Source organism: Rhinatrema bivittatum, chromosome 9 (genome assembly GCF_901001135.1).
Source record: "Rhinatrema bivittatum chromosome 9, aRhiBiv1.1, whole genome shotgun sequence".
Classification (NCBI taxonomy): Eukaryota; Metazoa; Chordata; class Amphibia; order Gymnophiona; family Rhinatrematidae; genus Rhinatrema; species Rhinatrema bivittatum.
In genome coordinates this window covers 43,183,822-43,204,295 of record NC_042623.1, presented here as the reverse complement: position 1 = coordinate 43,204,295, position 20,474 = coordinate 43,183,822, and the positions used below count along the sequence as shown (strand labels likewise).

Sequence of the window (20,474 nt, the reverse complement as noted above, 5' to 3'; positions counted from 1 at the left end):
AGGCAGGCAGCATCCAAAGCAGGGATGAGATACCTCAGCCCTCACTGTATATCTTGGGGCCTTTCTGCATTGCTTTGCACCTATCATTTGTGAATTTAAATGCCAGGGTTACTGCTGCTCCAAGCCATTCTTGGTACCTTTGGGTGTTTCTTTCCCTGCTCTGGCTGCCTTAGTAATTCTTTCCACATTTCCTTCCCTTTCAGTACTTACCAACTTTTGGTTTTGCCATAACAATCCAATGCTTTATATAGATCTTACCGGGTTTCATGCCCTCTTGGACTCTTTCTTCAAACTCTTCCATTATGGTTGTTACTCACTATTCGTTTTGTCCGGTATTTAGCCTTTGACGGATTATTCCATTGCAAAAGACACAGGTGCAGCAGAAGTGCAACACCCAAAATGAGGTTTCACTTCTCATTTATTACTGCTTTGTAGGTAATGGAGAAAGTATGTGCAAAAAACCTGGATTCAGAAGAATCATGTCTTGGATATATAGTGCCAACCCCTCCATCAATTTGATCCATCTTTTTGATATAATTTGTACCCTGGTATCAGTGTCCCATTCCACCAGGTCTTTGAGATACCAATTATATCTACCTCTTCATCCAGTGCTATACACGCTTAACTCTCCCATCTTATTTTTTTTATATAGCAGTCCTCCCTCCAACTTAACATACCGTTCCACATGCACTCTTCCTCCAGACCGATTAGATCTGCTTAGAAAGCGTCTATAATCGCCCCCTCCACCAAGGCCACGATCCACCCTTCATAAAGAAAACGCGCCTTCTCCACCGCCGGACCTTCACAATGGAATGCTTTACCCCCAGAGCTTCGTCAGGAACAATGTCAGCTCACATTTAGAAAGAAATTGAAGACTTGGTTATTCTTACAAGCCTTTTCTTAACATCCTGTCACAAACACACTCATGTTACAGTTAATGTGCAATGCTTGCTGTAACTTCATTTAACTTTCCCCCTCCCTGACCACCTATGACCTCTCTCCCACCTCCCCATACACCCCCACCCCATACCCCCTCCCTCTTCGAGATCCGAACTAAGTGCCGAATTAATTTGGAATTTCTGTTTCCTTTCACGAGGTTTTATTACATTGTTTTGTTGATCAGCCCTATTACACGTTATGTTCATCCTCCTTTCTATTCATTAATGTACTCTTTCATTTATAATTTATATTTAACTCTCTCCTTAATTTGATACTTGTTGTTTGTAACTTTTTCACAATTTTTTGGTTCGATGTAAACCAGTGTGATAAGAATCTTCGTCTTAACATCGGTATAGTAAAAAAGATGTAAATAAAATAAATACTTCTAGCATTTGTAGACAGACATTTCAAAATGTTCTTTGTTTGTATTAAAAACCTGTTTTCCTAGCGTGTAGACAGATGGACTCAGAACAAGTGGGTATAGTGTGCTCGTGCTAGCAGTTGGAGACGGATCTGACGTCAGCACGGGTACATATACCCCCACAGGAAGTGAAGCAACTCAGTAATTTCCGTCTCCAAAGCAGTTTGGAGCTCCTGCACGCTCGCTGAGCGTGTTTTCCAAATCTACTTTCTACTTTCTACTTTTGACTTACTAAATTTCTAAAGATACCAGACGACGAGCCCCGCACTCCTGCGGTGATACCCTCGGGTCCCTCCCCCAGTTGAGTTTCCCGAGGTGATTTCCGCGATCCCTCGGAGGTTTAGGCCTCGGTCCAGTGGCCGAATCGCGGCAGGGATCTAGCTTCCGAGCGAGAAGGGCTCGGGCCTGGCTGAGAGGCGCCTCGGTCCCGGAGTGGACTTCGCCCCGAGCGTGACGAGTTCGGCGGCTTAGAGGCAGCAGGTGCATTTCCTCGAGCGCGGCGGTGAAGGTATTTCCCCTTTCCCCCCGCAGCCGGAGACCGCCCGGGTTACAGCTGGGAAGCGCCGAAGATCAGGTAAGGGGTACATCTCTTACTTTTGGTCTCCGAGGTACGAGGATCGACGGCGTTGCCGGTAGACGACACACCGTGGAGGTCGCCATTTTGTTAGCCTTGTTAAGGTATTGAGCGCCCACGGATAGGCGCCTGTGGAGGGGTGCACAACGCAGCATATACATTACTAAGCGTATGTTTTTGTGCGCTTATTGTATATTATTGAGCGCATAGTGCTGTACGCATAATTTTGAGCGCATACTGTATATTTGAGCGCATATCGTATGCTCTTGAGCGCATATAGCTGAACGCATATTCTTAAGCGCATGTTGTATATTATTGAGCGAGTAGTGCTGAACGCATATTCTTGAGCGCATATTATATGTTCTTGAACGCATAGTGCTGAACGCATATCCTTGAGCGCATATGTTATATTTGAGCGCATATTGGATATTATTCAACGCATAGTGCTGAGTGTATATTGTATATTTGAACGCATATTGTATATTATAAAGTGCATATTATTGGTATAAGCCGGCGCCCTGCATTCGCAAGATGCGATGGAACACTTGAACGCCCCGGCGTTTCCAGGGGCGGCACCTCCTGATTCCGGCGTGAAAGCTTTTGGCCTATGCTCAGTGTGCCAGCTTAGAGCCACGCAGAGCGAGGAGCCAGACTCCCTTTGTGCCCAATGTGAGGAGGCCGTGGGAGCCTCGGGCCAGGACCAGTCTCAACCGAGGTTTACTGACAGTTCCCCAGGGGCCACCCCGGATTTAGCGGGGTGTCCTGAACAGCCAGGAATTCCGGGGGATTTGGTACCCCGACGGCTAGAGACCGCTTCCATTTCCTGGGTGGACTTATTTAAGGGGATTCACGCCTTTGTACAGATGCAGTCGGCTTCCCGTTCAGGCCCTGCTGCCCCGGCTGACCCTGTCCCCGGACCCTCTCGCCCTTACGGCGGGCAACCGCCTCCGGGCAGTCCGGCTCCTGCGGACCCTGATGTCTCGGAGGACGAGTCCGAACCCCCCGAGGAGGGGGAACTTCCCTCGGGGATAGAGCCATATCGAACTATGAGGCGGTTCTTTGCCAAGGAGGATCTCTCCGACCTGGTCTCTCAGTGCCTGACGGAGTTGGCCATTCCGGGTCCCAGCACCATGGAGGCATCTACGCAGAACCCCCTGCTGGAGGGTCTTCGTCCCATAGCCTGCCATTTTCCCTTCCTGCAAGCAGCGCAACAGCTGATCGATCTGGAGTGGAATGAGCCAGAGGCCTCATTCAAAGGGGGTCGGGCTCTCTCTGGCATGTACCCCTTGGACCCAGCAATCAAGGATATGCTGGCGTGCCCTCAGGTGGACGCCTTGGTTAGTGCTGTGGTCAAACGCACTACCATTCCAGTGGAGGGGGGGGGCGGCCCTCAAGGAGGCGCATGACCGACGCCTGGACGCCATCCTGAAACAAACCTTTGAGGTGGCAGCTCTGTCTTTGCGTATCGCAACCTGCTGCACAGTGATAACACGTTCCTGTTTGTCACAGGTCAGGAACAATGCTCCGGCAGCAGACATGGAGTCGGCTCTCTCGTTCCTTATGGATGCCGCCTCCGACCTAGTTCGTACGACAGCCAAGGGGGTCTCATCCTCAGTAGCAGCCAGGCGGCAGCTCTGGATACGGAACTGGTCAGCCGACGCTCCTTCTAAGACACGTCTCACTAGAATGCCGTTCAAAGGGTCTCTTCTGTTCGGCAGCAACCTAGATAGACTGGCCAGCACATGGGGTGCCTCTTCAGTACCTCGACTGCCAGAAGACAGGTCCAAGAGGAACCAGCGCACCTTTCCGAGGCCCTCCAGAGGTAGAAGCTCCCAACGCTTCATTCCTTATAGGAGTCGCTACCAGGCACCTCGTCCTCAGGCCAGGAACCAGTCCTTTCGGACCAAGCAGCACAAGAGGGGAGCCGGCTCGGGTTCGGGCCCCGGCCGCACCCCCCAATGAGAATCAGCCGATCCATCCGGGGGTCAAAGCCATAGGGGGCAGGTTAACCCTCTTCTACCACAGATGGGTCGAGATTACGTCGGACCAGTGGGTCCTCGCCATCATCCGAGAGGGGTGTTATCTGGACTTCCATCACATCCCTCCAGACAGGTTTGTGGAATTTCCGTGTCCAATCCACAAGAAGGCAGCATTGGAAGCTACCCTGGCGAGGCTCCTGTCCTTGAAAGCCATAATCCCAGTACCTGCATGGGAAACGGATTCTGGGCACTATTCCATTTATTTCATGGTACCCAAGAAAGAGGGCGCTTTCCGGCCCGTATTGGACCTCAAGTCAGTCAACCGATACTTAAGGATCCCGAAGTTTCGCATGGAAACTCTGCCCTCAGTCAAGACCGCAGTACAGCCGGGGGAATTCCTCACGGCCTTAGACTTGTCAGAAGCCTACCTGCATATCCCGATCCATCGGGATTATCAGCGCTACTTACGCTTCAAGGTTCTGGGACAACACTTCCAATTCCGGGTTTTGCCCTTCGGGTTAGCCACGGCGCCGCGGACCTTCACCAAGGTGATCGTAGCAGTAGCAGCGGCGCTCAGACGGGAAGGAATCCTTGTCCATCCCTACCTAGACGATTGGCTGATCAGAGTGAAATCACGAGAGGAGAGCCATCGGGCAACCAACAGGGTGATCGCCCTTCTGGAAAGTCTGGGATGGGTAGTCAACCTAAGCAAGAGTTGCCTATAGCCTTCCCAATCACTGGAATACCTGGAAGTCCAGTTCGACACCCAGGCAGACAAAGTCAGCCTCACCACCAAGAGAAGGTTAAAACTCCAGACGCGTCTACAGTCCTTGATGGGAGCCAGCCGGCCCATAGCTTGGGACTATCTGCAGGTTCTTGGTCTCATGGCATCCACCCTGGAAGTGGTACCATGGGCAAGGGCCCATATGAGACCGTTACAACACTCCCTCCTCTCTCGGTGGAGCCCACGTTTACAGAACTACACCGTGCATCTACCTCTACCCGCCAGGGTGCGGACCCAGCTACGGTGGTGGTTGCAGTCCGACCACACGAGCAGGGGGTCGAAGATGTCCTCCCCCACATGGACTCTGCTCACCACAGATGCCAGCCTGAGCGGATGGGGAGCACACTGCGAAGAGCTCACCGCCCAAGGGCGGTGGAACAGAGAAGAGTCGGGGTGGAACATCAACCGCCTAGAGGCACGGGCAGTCCAATTAGCCTGCCTGCGATTTGCTCACAGACTGAGGAACAGAGCAGTCAGAGTGATGTCCGACAACGCCACCACAGTGGCATACATCAACCGACAGGGCGGAACCAGAAGCCAACAGGTGTCCCTAGAGATAGCCCCGCTGATGGCTTGGGCAGAGGCGAATCTCCAAGACATCTCCGCCGTCCACATTGCCGGAAGGGACAACACCGCGGCAGACTTCCTCAGCAGGGAAAGCCTAAGTCCGGGAGAATGGCAGCTGTCCCCCACAGCCTTCCAGATGATTGTGGATCAGTGGGGGACTTCGGACATGGACTTACTGGCGGACAGGTCCAATGCTCAAGTACCCAGATACTTCAGCCGCAAGCGAGATCCGTTCTCTCACGGGATCGACGCCCTGGTTCAGCCATGGCCTCCAGGGACCCTGCTATACGCCTTTCCTCCGTGGCCCCTGCTGGGCGCCCTTATACACAAGATTCAGAGGCACAAACGCCTAGTTCTTCTAGTGGCACCAGACTGGCCAAGAAGACTCTGGTACGCGGACATGAGAAGACTACTGACAGGGGAGCCTCTTCCCCTGCCTCCTCTCAGGGACCTGCTATGTCTAGGTCCCATCTTCCACGAGGATCCGGCTCAATTCTCTCTTATGGTCTGGCCATTGAGAGGGCCAGACTGAAGAAAAGAGGTTACTCGGAACCGGTGATAGATACACTTCTCCGAGCTCGCAAGTTTTCCATATCCCTCACCTACATAAGGATCTGGAGAGTATTTGAAGCCTGGTGCGACACTCATGGCACCAATCCACATGCGACCACAATCCCTATTGTTCTGAATCTCCTGCAGGATGGGCTTCAGAAGGGTCTCTCCCTAAGCTCCATCAAGGTTCAGGTGGCTGCGCTGTCTTGCTACGGTCCCAGGAGGGATGGCAAGACCATTACCACGCACCCAGATGTTTCCCGCTTCATGAAAGGAGTCAAGTACATTCGTTCGCCACTGAAGTGGCCAGTGCCCCTGTGGAACCTCAACATAGTTTTGGATTTCCTCGTGGGATCCACCTTCAGACCCCTTCGGGGCCTGTCTCTCTGTTCGCTAACTTTGAAGATGGTGTTCTTGCTGGCAGTGTGTTCCGCACGCCGCATCTCAGAGCTACAAGCGCTGTCCTGCCGTGATCCCTTTCTCAGAATCACTCCAGAGGCTATCCATCTTCGCACGGTTCCCTCTTTCTTACCTAAAGTAGTCTCACAATTTCACCTCAACCAAACCATATCTTTGCCAACCACGGCGGGTTTGAAGAAATCAGAAGAAGGGCGTTTACTACGCCATCTCGACACCGGCAGATTGCTGTCCAGATACCTGGAAAAGACAGAAGCAGTACGAAAGACGTACCATCTGTTCGTCCTTCACAGCGGGAAGAAACAAGGGGAAGCGGCCTCTCGGCTCACCATCGCCCGCTGGATTAAAGAAGTTATCAGAGCGGCCTATGTAGAGGCCGGAAAGTCACCACCTCTACAGGTCAAGGCTCATTCTCCCAGAGCGCAAGCAGCATCTTGGGCAGAATCTAGGATGCTGTCGCCTGCAGAAATATGTAAGGCGGCGACATGGTCCTCCCTCCATACCTTTTCCAGATTTTACCGTCTGGATGTCCAGGCCAGGGAGGACACAGCATTTGCAAGGGCAGTCCTACGCGGTCCTCAGGCAGCCTCCCGCCCAGTCCGGGAGTAAAGCTTTTGTACATCCCACTTGTTCTGAGTCCATCTGGCTACACGCTAGGAAATGTTGAGATTACTTACCTGATAATCTCCTTTTCCTTAGTGTAGACAGATGGACTCAGCATCCCGCCCTACTGCCGGTGTACATGGGTTTCACCAATTCAAGGTAAGCCATGTCATTTTCTTACATAAGAGCGTCCACTCTACCAGGTGTCGACGCCTTCTGGTTGGAAGCGCTGGCGGTCTCCAGCTCCTATCAATCGGTCAGGGGAATCCTGTTTCATTAATTAATTGATCGGTCAGTACACATATATCCATAACAGCTTTTGCAAGGAAGATTACTGAGTTGCTTCACTTCCTGTGGGGGTATATGTACCCGTGCTGACGTCAGATCCGTCTCCAACTGCTAGCACGAGCACACTATACCCACTTGTTCTGAGTCCATCTGTCTACACTAAGGAAAAGGAGATTATCAGGTAAGTAATCTCAACATTATCAGTTAACAGGGGTAATTTGGAATCTTTTGTTCTTTACTTAAAGGCACCTTGTTCACTTAGCTTTTATTGCACCTCTCTACTGGGATGGCCTAATTTCCCTGTTCTCTTAGTATCCTTCAAAGATACATCATTCCGAACCATGCACTTCTGAGTGACAGTCAGCTTTCTCCCAACATCTAGTTTAAAAGCTGCATTATCTCCTTTTTAAAGGTTAGTGTCTGCATCCTGATTCCATTCTGGTTAAGGTGGAGCCCATTCTTTCAGAAAAGGTCCCCCCTTTCCCCAAGATGATGCCCAGTTCCTACAAACCTAAAAACCTTTTCTCTGCACCATAGTCTCATCCACACATTGAGACTGTGGAGCTCTGCCTGCCTCTGGTGTCCTGCATTTCTGATTCTGGATTTCAACTTTCTACCTAAAATCCTAAATTTGGCTTCCAGAACCTACCTCCCTGCATCTTCCTATGTCATTGATACCCACATATGTACCAAGACAGTCGGCTCTTCCCCAGCACTGGCTAAAATCTTATCTATGTGATGCGTGAGGTCCACTACCTTCTCACCAGGCAGGTAAGCTACCATACAATCCTCACGTCCACCAGCTACAAAGCTATCTACTTTCCTAATAATTGAATCACTAACTACAATGGCTATCCTAACCCTTCCCTCCTGGGCACGTTCCCCTGAAGACATAACCTTGATGTGGGAGGATACTACACCACTTGAGGGAAGGTCCTAGCTACAGGATTGCTTCCTGCCTCACCAAGGTGATGCCCAGCTTCCAGGTGTCCTTTCTCCTCCAAGGCAACACAGGGCTGGCAGATTGGAGGTAGGACTGCTCTACTATATCCCTGAAGATCTCCTGTATATACATCTGTCTCCCTTAGCTCCTCCAGGTCTGCCACTCATTCCGAGAGAAACAATTTCAGAGCAACCTCCAAGTTGAGAGCAATAAGGTACTCTATTGACTTTCACTCACATCTTCCAGGGAAAGAGCATTCTCATTCAAACAATCAGATCGCCATGTTCTGTGTAAACAAGCAAAGGGTCAATGGTTCATAGGCTTTATTTCCAAGATGCAATAAAGATATGGGAATGGGCATGCAGACATCAAGCCATCCTGCCTTCCAGGGATCTCCAACATGTTGGCAGATCATCTCAGCAGAGTTTTTTTTATCACACAAGTGTTCTTCTCAGCAATTAAAAGCCAACAAACATTTCAATCTATAAAGATTTCCAACAATCTGTTTGCATCAGAGCAAAACAAAAAATTAGAAAAGTTTTGCTCCATTCTTCCCAGCAAACTAAAATCAGCTCAAGATGCTTTTGTGCTAGACTGGAATGCAGATCTCATGTACAGTTTTACACCAATTCCACTGATAACCAAAAAGATGCAAAACGTGCTCAAAGACCATGCCTATCTTATGCTTATAGCTTTGGCATGGCCCAGCCAAATCTGGTTCACACATCTAGTTCAGCTCTCCAGCCATCTTCCAGTGCCTCTTGGGTCAGATCCATCCTTATTTCAAGTGGAGGGACGCCTGTTTCAACTGAATCTGCCCTTCTTCAGCTTTATGGCTTGGATGTTGAATGCTCAATGATTAAAAAGAAAAAAACATCCTTATCCAAAGAAGTTGAGGACATAATAGTAACTGCCAGAAACCAATCAACTAGAAGAGTTTATGGTTTTAAATGGAAAAGGTTCTCCTCATGGTGTCAACCCAACAGCTTGGATCTGTTTTCATATGAACTCAGAGTTACTGAATTATTTGCTCTCTTTCTGATTAAGGTTTTGCCACTTCGTCTGTAAGAATACATTTCAGTGCCATAGCCACTTACTGTGTTTGATCTGAGGTTAAGCCTATTTCCATTCATTCATTAGTTTTGAAATTCATGAAAAGCTTGTTAAACCATCAGTTATAAAACCTCCCATTCAATGGAAACTGAACATGGCTCTACCACAACTGATAAAGCTGAATCTGCTTTTTGCAAGTTCTTACATGGAATGCAATAATCCTTATAGCAGTAATCCATCCAGAAGAGTCAGTGAACTTCAGGTTTTAGTTCATTATCCTCCTTATATGCAATTTTTCCACAATAGAGTTGTGCTCCGCACCCACTTGAAGTTTCAAGTCATCATGCTACCTATATTCTTCCCAAGGTCACACATCCATGAAGGAGAGAGAGTCCTTCATACCTTAGCCTGTGAACCAGCCTTGGCTTACTACAAGAGAAGAACTCTGCTGCATCGTCAAGCTTTATAGCTCTTTGTCTCTTATGATCCTAACAGACTGGGCATAGCAGTGGCCAAATGTACATTGTCCACCTGGCTAGCAGACTGCATTGCTCACTGTTACAGGCTAGTATGCTTACTAATTACAGATGTCAGTGCTTATCAAATTAGAGCCATGATACATCTTCAAACTGTCTGCCATTGAGCATTCTCTATAGTAGAACCTGTTTACTGGAATTTACTACCTTACAGGCCAATTCAGTAAAGTCCGTGGGAGAGCGGGCGAATGCCTGCTCTCCAGGCGCACGCACAGGCCACTCGGCTGTACGTGCAATGCAGTATTTAAATTAGGCCCAGTGGTAGAAACGGGCAAAAGGAGCGGCGGCTGTCAGCGGGTTTGACAGCAGACGCTCAATTTTGCCGGCGTCAGTTCTCAAGCTGCTGACAGCTACGGGCTCGGAAACCGGCAAAACTGAGCATCCAGTTTTCGACCCTACAGCCGCTGGCCGACTTCAAATTTTTTTTTTTTTTTACTTTTTTTTACCCTTCGGGACCTCTGACTTAATATCTCCGACTTAATATCTCCATGATATTAAGCGCCTACCTTTGGGTAGGCGCTAATTTCTGAAAGTAAAATGTGCGGCTTAGCTGCACATTTTACTTACTGAATCGCGCGGGCATACCTAATAGGGAACTGAATACTGAATAAGGGGTAAGGGAAAACGCGCATCCAATGACAGGTTAACAGTATGCTCCGGAGCACACTGTACTGTATTGGCCAGTTAGAGCTTTGTGCCTTAACAGACTACAAATTATTTAAAAGGGAGTTAAAAACTCATTACTTCCAGCTTGCCTGCACTTGATTTTACATTCTATTTGTTATTGCTGTATTTAACTATTAATTACTTTGTATAACCTATTTATTTTCATGTTTAACTGTAATTGATTTTATTTGAATGTTTGATTTGTGTATTGTAAACCACCTAGCATAGTTATAGTTTATAGACGGTGTAGAAGAAATTTAAAATAAATCTGTGGCTCATTTGCGAGCTGTAGCACTTGAAATCTGCAAAGCTGCAAATGGTTGTCAGTGTGCACCTTTGCATCCCATTACTGTCAGGACAGTCTATAGAGAATGACAGTAAATTCAAATAAGCAGTTTTGCATAGCCTATTCACCCAGTAGTCTAATCTCCATGATGGGGTCCGGGTTGCTTATTCAGTAAATGCTCTGTTGCAACTCTCAGCTTGGGACTTCCCACATGTCCTGGTGAATTCAGACCTGTTAATTGATGGAAAAAGCCAGTTTGCTTATCATAAATGTTTTTTTCTGCAGATAGCAGGCTGAATTGGCCTTATTAAATACACCCGCTTCCCTAGGGAGTTGACTACCTTCTTAGAACTAGCTTTCAAATTGACTGAAGAAGCTCATTAGGAAACACCAAGGAGGAATTCCTACACATACTCAGTAGAGCAAAAGTTCTACTAGCTGAGAGAGGTCCATTCAGTGCCACTAGATGATATCACCCACATGTAATGGCTAATTCATCCTGCTATCTAAGGAAAACATTTACGGTAAGCAAACTTTTCCTAGTCTTTTATTCAGTTACCAGTCTACAATAGGACATTGCTTCTGATCCCATGACCTCCCAGTTTCCTGAGAAATCTCTCATGAGGGTATTTGTCACATGAAAATCTAAATATGTTATTAACCAGCTCAATCTACTTGTTTATTTACACTTTCAAAAAAATCTAGTAAATTGGTAAGGCTAGATTTCCCTTTGTAAAAACCAGGTTGAATATCCACCATTAAACAATGTCTAACTATGTGGTTAGTAATTTTGTTTTTAAGAATAGTTTCTACCATTTTGCCTGGCACAGACATCAGATCACCCCTGGAGCCCTCTTAAAAAAAAAAAAAAAAAAAAAAAAGCAGTAAATATGAAGCACATTCATCTTCAGAAATCATGGCTGTTTTAAATGATTAGTTGCAAATCACCAGAAACAGGTCTGCAATTTCATGTTTGAGCTCCTGCAGAATTCTGGAGTGAATGCCTTCCAGTCCCTTGTGATTTGTTGTTGTTTAGTCACGCCACAGCAGTTTCATGTGTATAACAAGCATAGTGAGACTGGAGGTATTGTGTAGTGTGGACAGAAGAAGAGAAAATCTGTGTACAATCCTTGGAACTATTTTATTTATTTCTCTTTTGGGCCCAGTAGTATTATCATGCACCTTTTGGGCTTCAAGCTCAATCAAAACAGGCCTCTTCTCACTTACTGTGCCATAAACCTTCCCAGCTATTCTAGGTATTTTTCTGCCATTTTTCATATTTTCTCAAGTTACCTAGCTGAACCATTAAAGTGATAGTCCTTTGACCCTCAATCTGGCCACTGTTACCAGTGAGTCGTGGCTGAGACTCCCTCCCCATCCCCTGGGATATAAACACTGTCTCCACAGAATCTCTAGCTGGCACAGGGAGCAGAGTCCTGTTCTGGAAACTGAAACCAGGTTCTCAATATGACAGCATGAAACACTGCCATTGAGCCACTTGTCCAGCTTGTCTCATTTTATTTTATTTACTTTTTCTTCATAAGACTACATTGAATTCATAAAATGTGTTAGTTTTCTTTTTCTTGCCTTTTTCTTTTTCAATTAAACTTTATTAATTTTTCATCAGTGACAAACATCATGAAAAAAAACATGAAAAAAGAATCAGATATGTATACGACTTCCATCAGAACATATAAATACAACAAACCCAAAGAATATTATGTGTCATATCCCATAATTGGGGGAGATAAAAGAAATTTAAATATAGAATTACTAACAAATTTATAATTTGTTGTAAAAGCAATTATACAGAAGAATCCAGGAGTTATATATTTTTTTACTGGGCCATAGTCTCAGGAGTCGCAACTTGATTTTTATCTACAATAAATGTTTCTAAATGTGTAGGGTCTACAAAGCCAAATTTCTTCCCTTGATAGTTAATCAGGCACAGGCATGGAAACTTTAAAAAAGAAAGTGGCTCCTAATGCCAAAACACATTCTCTTAAAGATAAAAAATATCTTCTTCTTGCTTGAGTGGCTCTAGCCACATCAGGAAATATTTGGACTTTGTGTCCACAAAACAACATATCCTTGCACCTGAAAAACTTTTAAAATTTTCTTTATCCTGGTCAGCTATACATGAAACAAAAAGATTTGCTCTATTATTAATCAGGTCGACCGACTCTTCTAAAAAAGTCGATATACCTGGAGAAGATGAGGATTCCACTGCATTTTGTCCTCCAGAACATCTGGAGGATTTCTTAGGCAAATAATATATTTTGGATAGTTTTGGGATTTCCTCTTCCTCATATAATAGATTCTCTTTCAAATATTTTTTAAACATCTCCCTTGGGGAAAGAAGCCGAGTTATAGGAAAATTAATAATCCTTAAATTTTTTGCTCTATATAAATTTTCAATGTATTCAACTTCCTTACAAATAGCTAAGCTATCATGAATAAAAACATTCTCAGAATTTTGGATCATTTGTACTCTACTAGTAATCGCAAGCATTTCTTTTTCACATTTATCAACTTTCTTTCCCTGTTCTTCAATTAAATTAGTATTAGCTCTTATTACAGTTAACAATGATTCATTCATCTTATTCACATTACTGTCAAGTTTTAGTATCATATTCCCAAGATCCACCAAAGTGACATTGTCCGGTATTACAACAGGACTAATGCCACTTCCTAAACTAGTTAGAGGTATATCTTTCACATCCACCAAACTTTTGAAACTGCATTCACAGACCAACGAGCATCGACCTGTTGACTCAGGTCAGAGTCCCCTTGGGCCGCTCCTACCAGGTTTCCAGTTGCAACGATTCCAGATGGTTGTAATGGAGATTTCGGTCCTTCGCCGGGACTCAGGGAGACCAATGATGACGCTCCCAAACTGACCTCTCGAGATGTTTCCATCACCCTCACTGTGTGATGGTCCATTGGGCCGGTGCGCTGTTGTTGCACTGGAGAGGAAGTAGAGATTTTCGCTTTCCTCTTTCTGCCCGTTGAAGGAACAAATTGGCAGAATTCTACTGGTCTCCGATCTTCTCCGGCCCAAGCCGCACGTCTCTTTGGAGCGCGTGGCTTAGGCAATGCGCCGGCGGCTGCGGGGTGCCGCCCTTCCGCAGTTTTTATAGTCAGTCGGGGGACGTCCCTGCTGACGTCACTAGTCAGCGACCTCAGCGCGCTCACCGAGATGTTCCTCGGGTTGCCGGGTCCGGTTACAGGTAGGGAGAGCGAAAGCCTCCTCCCTTCTCCTTCACTCACTCCTTCTCCTTCACTCACTCCCCCTGCCTTTTTATTTTTTAACCTATCTTCCACTCTAGAATAAGTCCCAAATCAAGACCTCCAGGGCCAGAAACCAGTCTCTCTTTTTCAGAATTTCCACAGTGAATACACACAAGTTCTGTTTGTATGCATTGCCTCCATTGAGTACAAATATAATACATGCATATTCTTTGTGGAAATCCTGAAAACCCAATTAGGTTGTGACCCTTGAGGATCCCAGTTCTAGAGCATGGGATATTATCACTTCTTTAGCATATGACTTTATGGTTTCCACTTTTATTCCATGGTTATGTATTATTGCTGGAGCTCATGCTCATTATATTTGTGACCTAAGCCAGATTTGGGCCAATGTATTTTGTAGTGGGGAAAGGGTTCTATATCGAAACACCATACTATAATTCTTCAAATACTTGTTCTTTTTGACTGTTTACCATATGTTATATATAGATAGGAAATAAAGCTGTTTAAACATTTATCGTTCCCTAATAAACTGTGGGCCAGATTCATTAAGGCTTTTCTCCCATTTTGTGCCTATGGGAAAAACCCTTAGTGAATTAGGTACTATGTTTCTGAATTCAAGAAAATTCTTTCCTGCTTGCTAATTTTATGTTTGTATTTCCTGTTTCTAGATCACCTCACTTGTGACACTCCAACTTCTAAGCATGGCAGGCCATGATGACCAGCTTGATGGACCAAAGTACAAATGTACTGTGTCACTTGATTTCATCAGAGCAGTAGCAAGGTAAGATTGTTTAAAGAAACAAAGCAGCACTGAAATTGAAAACTGCTGAGGATTATTAAGATACAAAAAAGGAGCAAAGGTTAGGTCATTTATTTTATTCTCATCTGCATGTGACTGCAGCAGACAAGGTAAAAGCCCAAAATACAAAGAATATTTTATTCAAAATCGGTCCACTGCAAGTCCAACATGTTTAGATTGGCAATAGCATCTGCATAGCCACGCCCACTGTTGTGAAGCTGAGTAAATGGAAGTGCTGCCATATTACATATTATCAAAACTCCATACAGATATCACACGTGTACATGAGATAGGAGACAGTGTGGCCAAGAAACAAGCAAGTTCACATTTTAAACTCTTAACTAGTTTCCCATTTTATTATGATTGAATATTTTAGCATATCTTTAAAGAGAGAAATGACAGCACAAAATTATAGTCTCGCCCTTTAACAATCTCTTAACAAATGCCTCCCAGGTACAGTTTAAATTTAAGTTTTTGCTTATACAGATCATATTTGAAACCTATGTGGTTTTTAAGAGAGTATAAATCTACAGAGAAAAACTAATATTTTTGCCTTGTCCAGTACTGGCATCAAGAGAAGCTGAGTTATAAGAGCTTGGCATTTCATCAAGAACAGTTATTGCAGTGTTTCCCAGTCTTCACCTGGAGGCACATATATCTACTCAAATTTTCAGGTTTGCCCCAATGAATAGGCATGAGAGAGATTTGCATGTACTGGGTCTGCAATGTATGTAAATCTCATCTCATGCCTATTCATTGGGCAATCCTGAAGACCCAGCTGCCTAGGTGTGCCTTCAGGAGAGGGTTGGGGAAATACTAGTTAAGTTTCTGATGATTAGTAAAACTAGATATATCTGGAATATTGAAGGCAGTCACAATCATAAAAATTTTTTATAAAAACAACCTGTGAAAACTAAACTTTCTTGCAGAATCACAAGAAGCATTTGATAATGGTTTAATAAATGAGGCGAGCAATATATAAACCCTTGCTTACCACGATAAATGTAGCATGCTATTCTGTGTTCTTCACTTTTCTAAACCACTGATTTTAAACTTGGCATACACTAACTGTTATCCTTTCCTCAAACAATAAAATCCCTAATAAGTCTGAATGTTTTATTGTGCCAAATAAGTTTTTGGAGAGAAAAAAAATAAATGGCATGTTTTGGTTGAATGCTAGTTTATTCCGCCTGTTATTAACGTAGAAAGAGTGCTCGCATCTTCTCTCCTGTTGAAGAGGGTTCTGGGATTCTTTTCAAATCTAGAGACGCATATGGGTCATCCAGTATGAAGGGACTGAAAGAATGCAGGCTGGAAATAAGTACAGATGAAAAAGACGCAAGTAATACTGGAACAGGTGGTTTGGAACAGATACAGTGTTCAGAAGCACAAAAGATGTAAACTACATCTGTGAATTCTTAATTAGTTTTCTTGCTTAGAGGATAAAAAAAAGTGAAAACAAATTAGTATGATACTAAAACTAAATCTGCTATGAAATGCTGGCATAAGGTTTCCAGGAAAGTGATTTAATTCATCTGTTTTTGCGCATGTAGCTATATAATAGTAATGTAACTGGATAGCTCACTAAATTTTACACAACTCAGTATCTCACACTTTCTCTCTTAATTTTGATAGCTGCTGTTCTGTGAATGTTGAAAACAAAATTGTCATGTTCAGGTTGTTTGATAGTTTCTGCACTCTTTACACATGCACTTCTCAAGCATGAGTCAGTAGGTATGTAAGAATAATTCCACTTACTGTGTGTGTATATATTATTTATTTGTGGGTTTTTTTTGTTTTTTTTGCAGGACTGTAAACTTTGACATAATAAAGTACTTATATGATTTCTTGTGAAAACAAGCTCCAAAACCATATGGACACTGTGACAATGACTAAGCCAAGCTGTGTTCATCCATCTACTTAGCTGGCCGGGAAGAGGAGTATTTCGGCTCTATTGGATTTGTCCAAACAGGTGCTGGCCCAGCGTGGAATCTGATGAAAGTGCTCTGATTGGTCTGGGTGGATCTGAGCTGAAAACTATTTACCAGGGACCCTGGAGTATTTGGAACCAATGTGTTAATTATAAACAGCAGGGTTCGAGCACAATCTGTTCTGCTCTTAATGATGTTATCTTAACACTGAAATTGCCTCAAACCTATTTACTTAGGCCTGCATTTTGCTCTATGAACTGTTCCCTATGCTTTGAACATGGCAGTAGCACTTGTTTGTGTGCCCAGTCTTTTCACTTCCTCTCCACAGGAGTCCTTGCATTTGCCTGCCAAAGCAGCTTTTCCTAAGGCTACCATTTTAAGAGATTGGTGGAGCAAAATATAGTAAACATAACTGCATGCTTAAAAGCAAGCTGGTTTGTGATAATCTTTACATCCATTTTGGGGCAATGTTGTTGGGATTTCATTTGTACTTTTTATCTTCAGAGTTGTAACAGTTTTTTTTCAAATGAGCAAGTGTCTTGTATTCATTATAATTATTCATAACTTACTTATGAAAAGCAGTGTTTCACCAAGCTTTGATAGGCCGCCTATACCTTTATTATTTATCGTTTGATAAGAGGTCTCTCTTAAGGTGACCAACTGGCTGCATCTCACCATTTCATGTATGGATATTAAGACCTCTGTTTGGGAAATTCAGAGCTACAAGTCTGTTCATGCAGAGGGGTAAAAGTGGGACTGAATCCATCTGGCCTGACAAAATAATGCTGACTAGTCACCCTGTTCTCTTTATCCAAGGACAAGTAGGATGGCAGTCCTCACACATATGGGCTGGAGCCCGGCACGGAAAACCTATGTCAAAGTTTCTAGAACTTTGACTGAGCCTCATTGAGCATGCTCACACATGCAGTATACCTTGCGTCCATGCAGGATCCTCTCAGTCTCTTCTTTTCTGTGGAGCCTCATATCTCATGGTTGGGTAAGCCTCAGCTTTATATGCTATCTCAAGTGCTTTTCAGTGCTTTTTTTCCTTATGTTCCTAAGGCTTCAATGTGGGGTTTCCCTGGTTGTCCCATTAGCATCCTAGGTAGGTTTTTCAGCGTTTTCAGGTAAGTTTAGTTTTGTTGTCGATTCCCCGGGGCAGCGATGCGCTTGGTATCCGCCAGCCATTGCTGGCCACCGCCCTTTATTTTGATCTTGAGTCCCTTTTGTTTCGTGACAACACGACCACTTCTGGTTTCAAGCGGTGCCACAAATGTATGAGGACCACATCTATTACAAATCTGCATGATAGATGTCCTCTTCCTTGAGCATCGCATGGCATCCAGGATTGCAACAAGTGCACAGGATGACCTCGAAGGGAGATGTAAGATCCGGCTTAAAAAGATGGAGCGCTTTTTCAGGCCAGAGAAGATCTAGCCCTCAGTACTGAGGGACCTCGGAGCCACATCAATGGACACTGCTGGCTCCTTTGAGGCTTCAGATGAGAGGGATGCAGGAGAATAGTCAACGTCTGGTTCCTCCAGGTCGAGGATGTTGGGTTCGTCGTCCTCAACCTTGGCACCAGGGAAGGACAAATCAGAGTATCGAGGAAAGCTGAGGAAGCAACGGCATCGGTCCCCGTCTATGCACAGTGCCCAGCACGGGGATGTGGCAGCTTCTGCTGTGATGCCCCTGAAGCAATTCTGTGGTGAGGAGAGCCAGTCCTCTGACGATGCCAGGGGTACTCCATGGTCTCCATCAGTCCCGATGCTAGTCACTGATCCTCCTATCTGTTCCAAACAGGATCTGGTTACACCTCTTGAGTCCCAGCCTGTCCTGGCATCAGCGATTTTTGGGAAGGAATTAGAGGTGCATGCAGCTGGCCATGGAAAAGGCAATGCACAACCTTAGCATCAGAGCACCAATGGCATCAACACTAGCACTATCGCTCCTTAAACCGCTACTGGAATCCCTACATGTGCTCATAGTTGTGTTACTGACCCAGCTGGTGTTGGTTCCTGGAACAGCATCAATGCTCTGCATGGCACTGGTGCCACCACCAGCCGATCCGGTTGTCATCCCTGATTCTTTGGAGGAGGAGGAGGAAGCCCCCCCCCCCCTCCAGTACCAGAGGTGGCACTAGAGCCAGGGCCAAAACGACCAGTTCCACTGGTGCTTGCACCACTGGTTGGGGGCTGAGCACCTAGGGCCCCGTCACCAGTTGATGACAGTGGAGACAAGGGCACCTATGATCTCTGAGGGGAGTGACTCCTCCATGGCTTCTGACAATGCTTCAGATGGTCTCCTCAGCCTGAATCGGGCATATGTTGATTTATCCTGCAGAGTTACACAGCAAATAAAGGCATCCCTATAACTAAGGCGACAGGTCTATTGTTTGTTTCATTTGAAGAGGATGCCAGGCACACAATCAGGCCGATACAGTAAGGAGCGGTAGGAAGAGCTGCGTTAGTGCCGGGCGCACCCGCGTTTGCCGCAGGCACAGTCCTGCTCACCTACCACTCGATACTGTATTTAAATAGCTTGCAAATGCAAGCCGTGTCCAAGAAGCGTCTGTGACGCTTTAGGCCCGCGCAACCCATTTTACTGTATAGGCGCTTAATACAGCGCCTATACAGTATCCTGGGTGCGCTGGTACCTATCATTTCAAATGACAGGCACCAGGAAGTGGATCCCAACTTTAACCCATGAAAACTTACTTTTTATTGCTTTCAGCCCCTTCCCTTCTCTGCCGTCCTCCGGAGGGGGCAGCCAGAGGTGAAAGCAGCTTGCAGCGGTCCCCCCCGCGCAGGTCCTGGTTCTCCTGGCTCAGCCCTCATCTGAAGATTGTGAAGTCAGGTAAGAGCCCACTGTTCTGTGCCCTCTCCAGTCACGGCGCGAGCGGAGCGAAGTGAAGCGTATTTTCATTGGCTTGAGCGCCCGTCAATTTGGGAGCTCAAGCCAATGAAAGCACATGGACGGGCGTGAGTGACGCACGCCGTGATGTCATGCCCGCCCGCCCATGTGCTTTCATTGGCTTCAGCGCCCAAATTGACGGGCGCTCAAGCCAATGAAAGTACGCTTTGCTCACCCATGTGTGAGGACTGCTATCTTGCTTGTCATTTGAGAAAGCAGAGTTGCTTACCTGAACAGCTGGATGTTTGTCCTCATGACACCCGCCCACCACCCTGCAGAGTTGGATTTCCCATGTGTGGCTTTTATTTTATTTTATTCTTTTAAATTCTCCGATATGACTGAGGGGACCTCACATGGTCACGTGGTATAATGCATGTCTGAACATGCTGAATGAGGCTCAGTAAAAGTTCTAGAAGCGCCGGCATTTGGGATGATGATGATGGCACATCATCATCATCACATATGCTGATGTCACCCCATGTGTGAAGGAATTACATCCTACTGTCCTCAGAGAGCACCCGTTACAGGTAAGCAACTCTGCTTTTATTCGCCTTTATTGGAAACCTGTTTTTTCATCCCCTCCAACAGCATTAATACCAAATGGTACAGGGCCGCCTTGTTGCCGAGTGCACTGTTTAACCCGTGGTTGGAGCGCATTTTGGACATGTGTCCACAATCCATTATGCTATTAGCATGTCCAACTCCCCCGCGAAGCTAATAGAGCTCATCACATGCAAATACACAAAATAAAATAAACAATATAAAAAAAAAATATATTTGAAAACCACAGTTCTGGACAGTATGTAATTGCAGTTTCATTGACTTTGACAATTACCTAAATTTCATTTTTGTTTCTTTTGCATGTTTTTACTCTTAGAAATTAATTTTTGAGCAGCCCAAAAAGTGTACAGAAAAGCAGAAAATACTGCTTATCCACAGGGGAAACTACATACATGCAGGTATAAATATGT

The 20,474-nt window shown here is 45.4% G+C and overlaps 1 protein-coding gene across 6 annotated transcripts in view; it reads left to right on the top strand.

Annotated features, from left to right (window-relative positions):
* The window catches only part of ORC5 (origin recognition complex subunit 5), a 320,424-nt gene extending 303,304 nt beyond the window's left edge, over positions 1–17,120 (top strand). For all 6 annotated transcript variants that reach the window (XM_029616273.1, XM_029616274.1, XM_029616275.1 and 3 more), the window contains 2 exons: positions 14,529–14,641; positions 16,468–17,120. In XM_029616273.1, the coding sequence (XP_029472133.1) occupies positions 14,529–14,641; positions 16,468–16,513 (159 nt within the window). In that variant the 3' untranslated portion in view covers positions 16,514–17,120. The remainder of the gene's footprint in view (positions 1–14,528; positions 14,642–16,467) is intronic.
* The last annotated feature ends 3,354 nt before the right edge of the window (positions 17,121–20,474 follow it).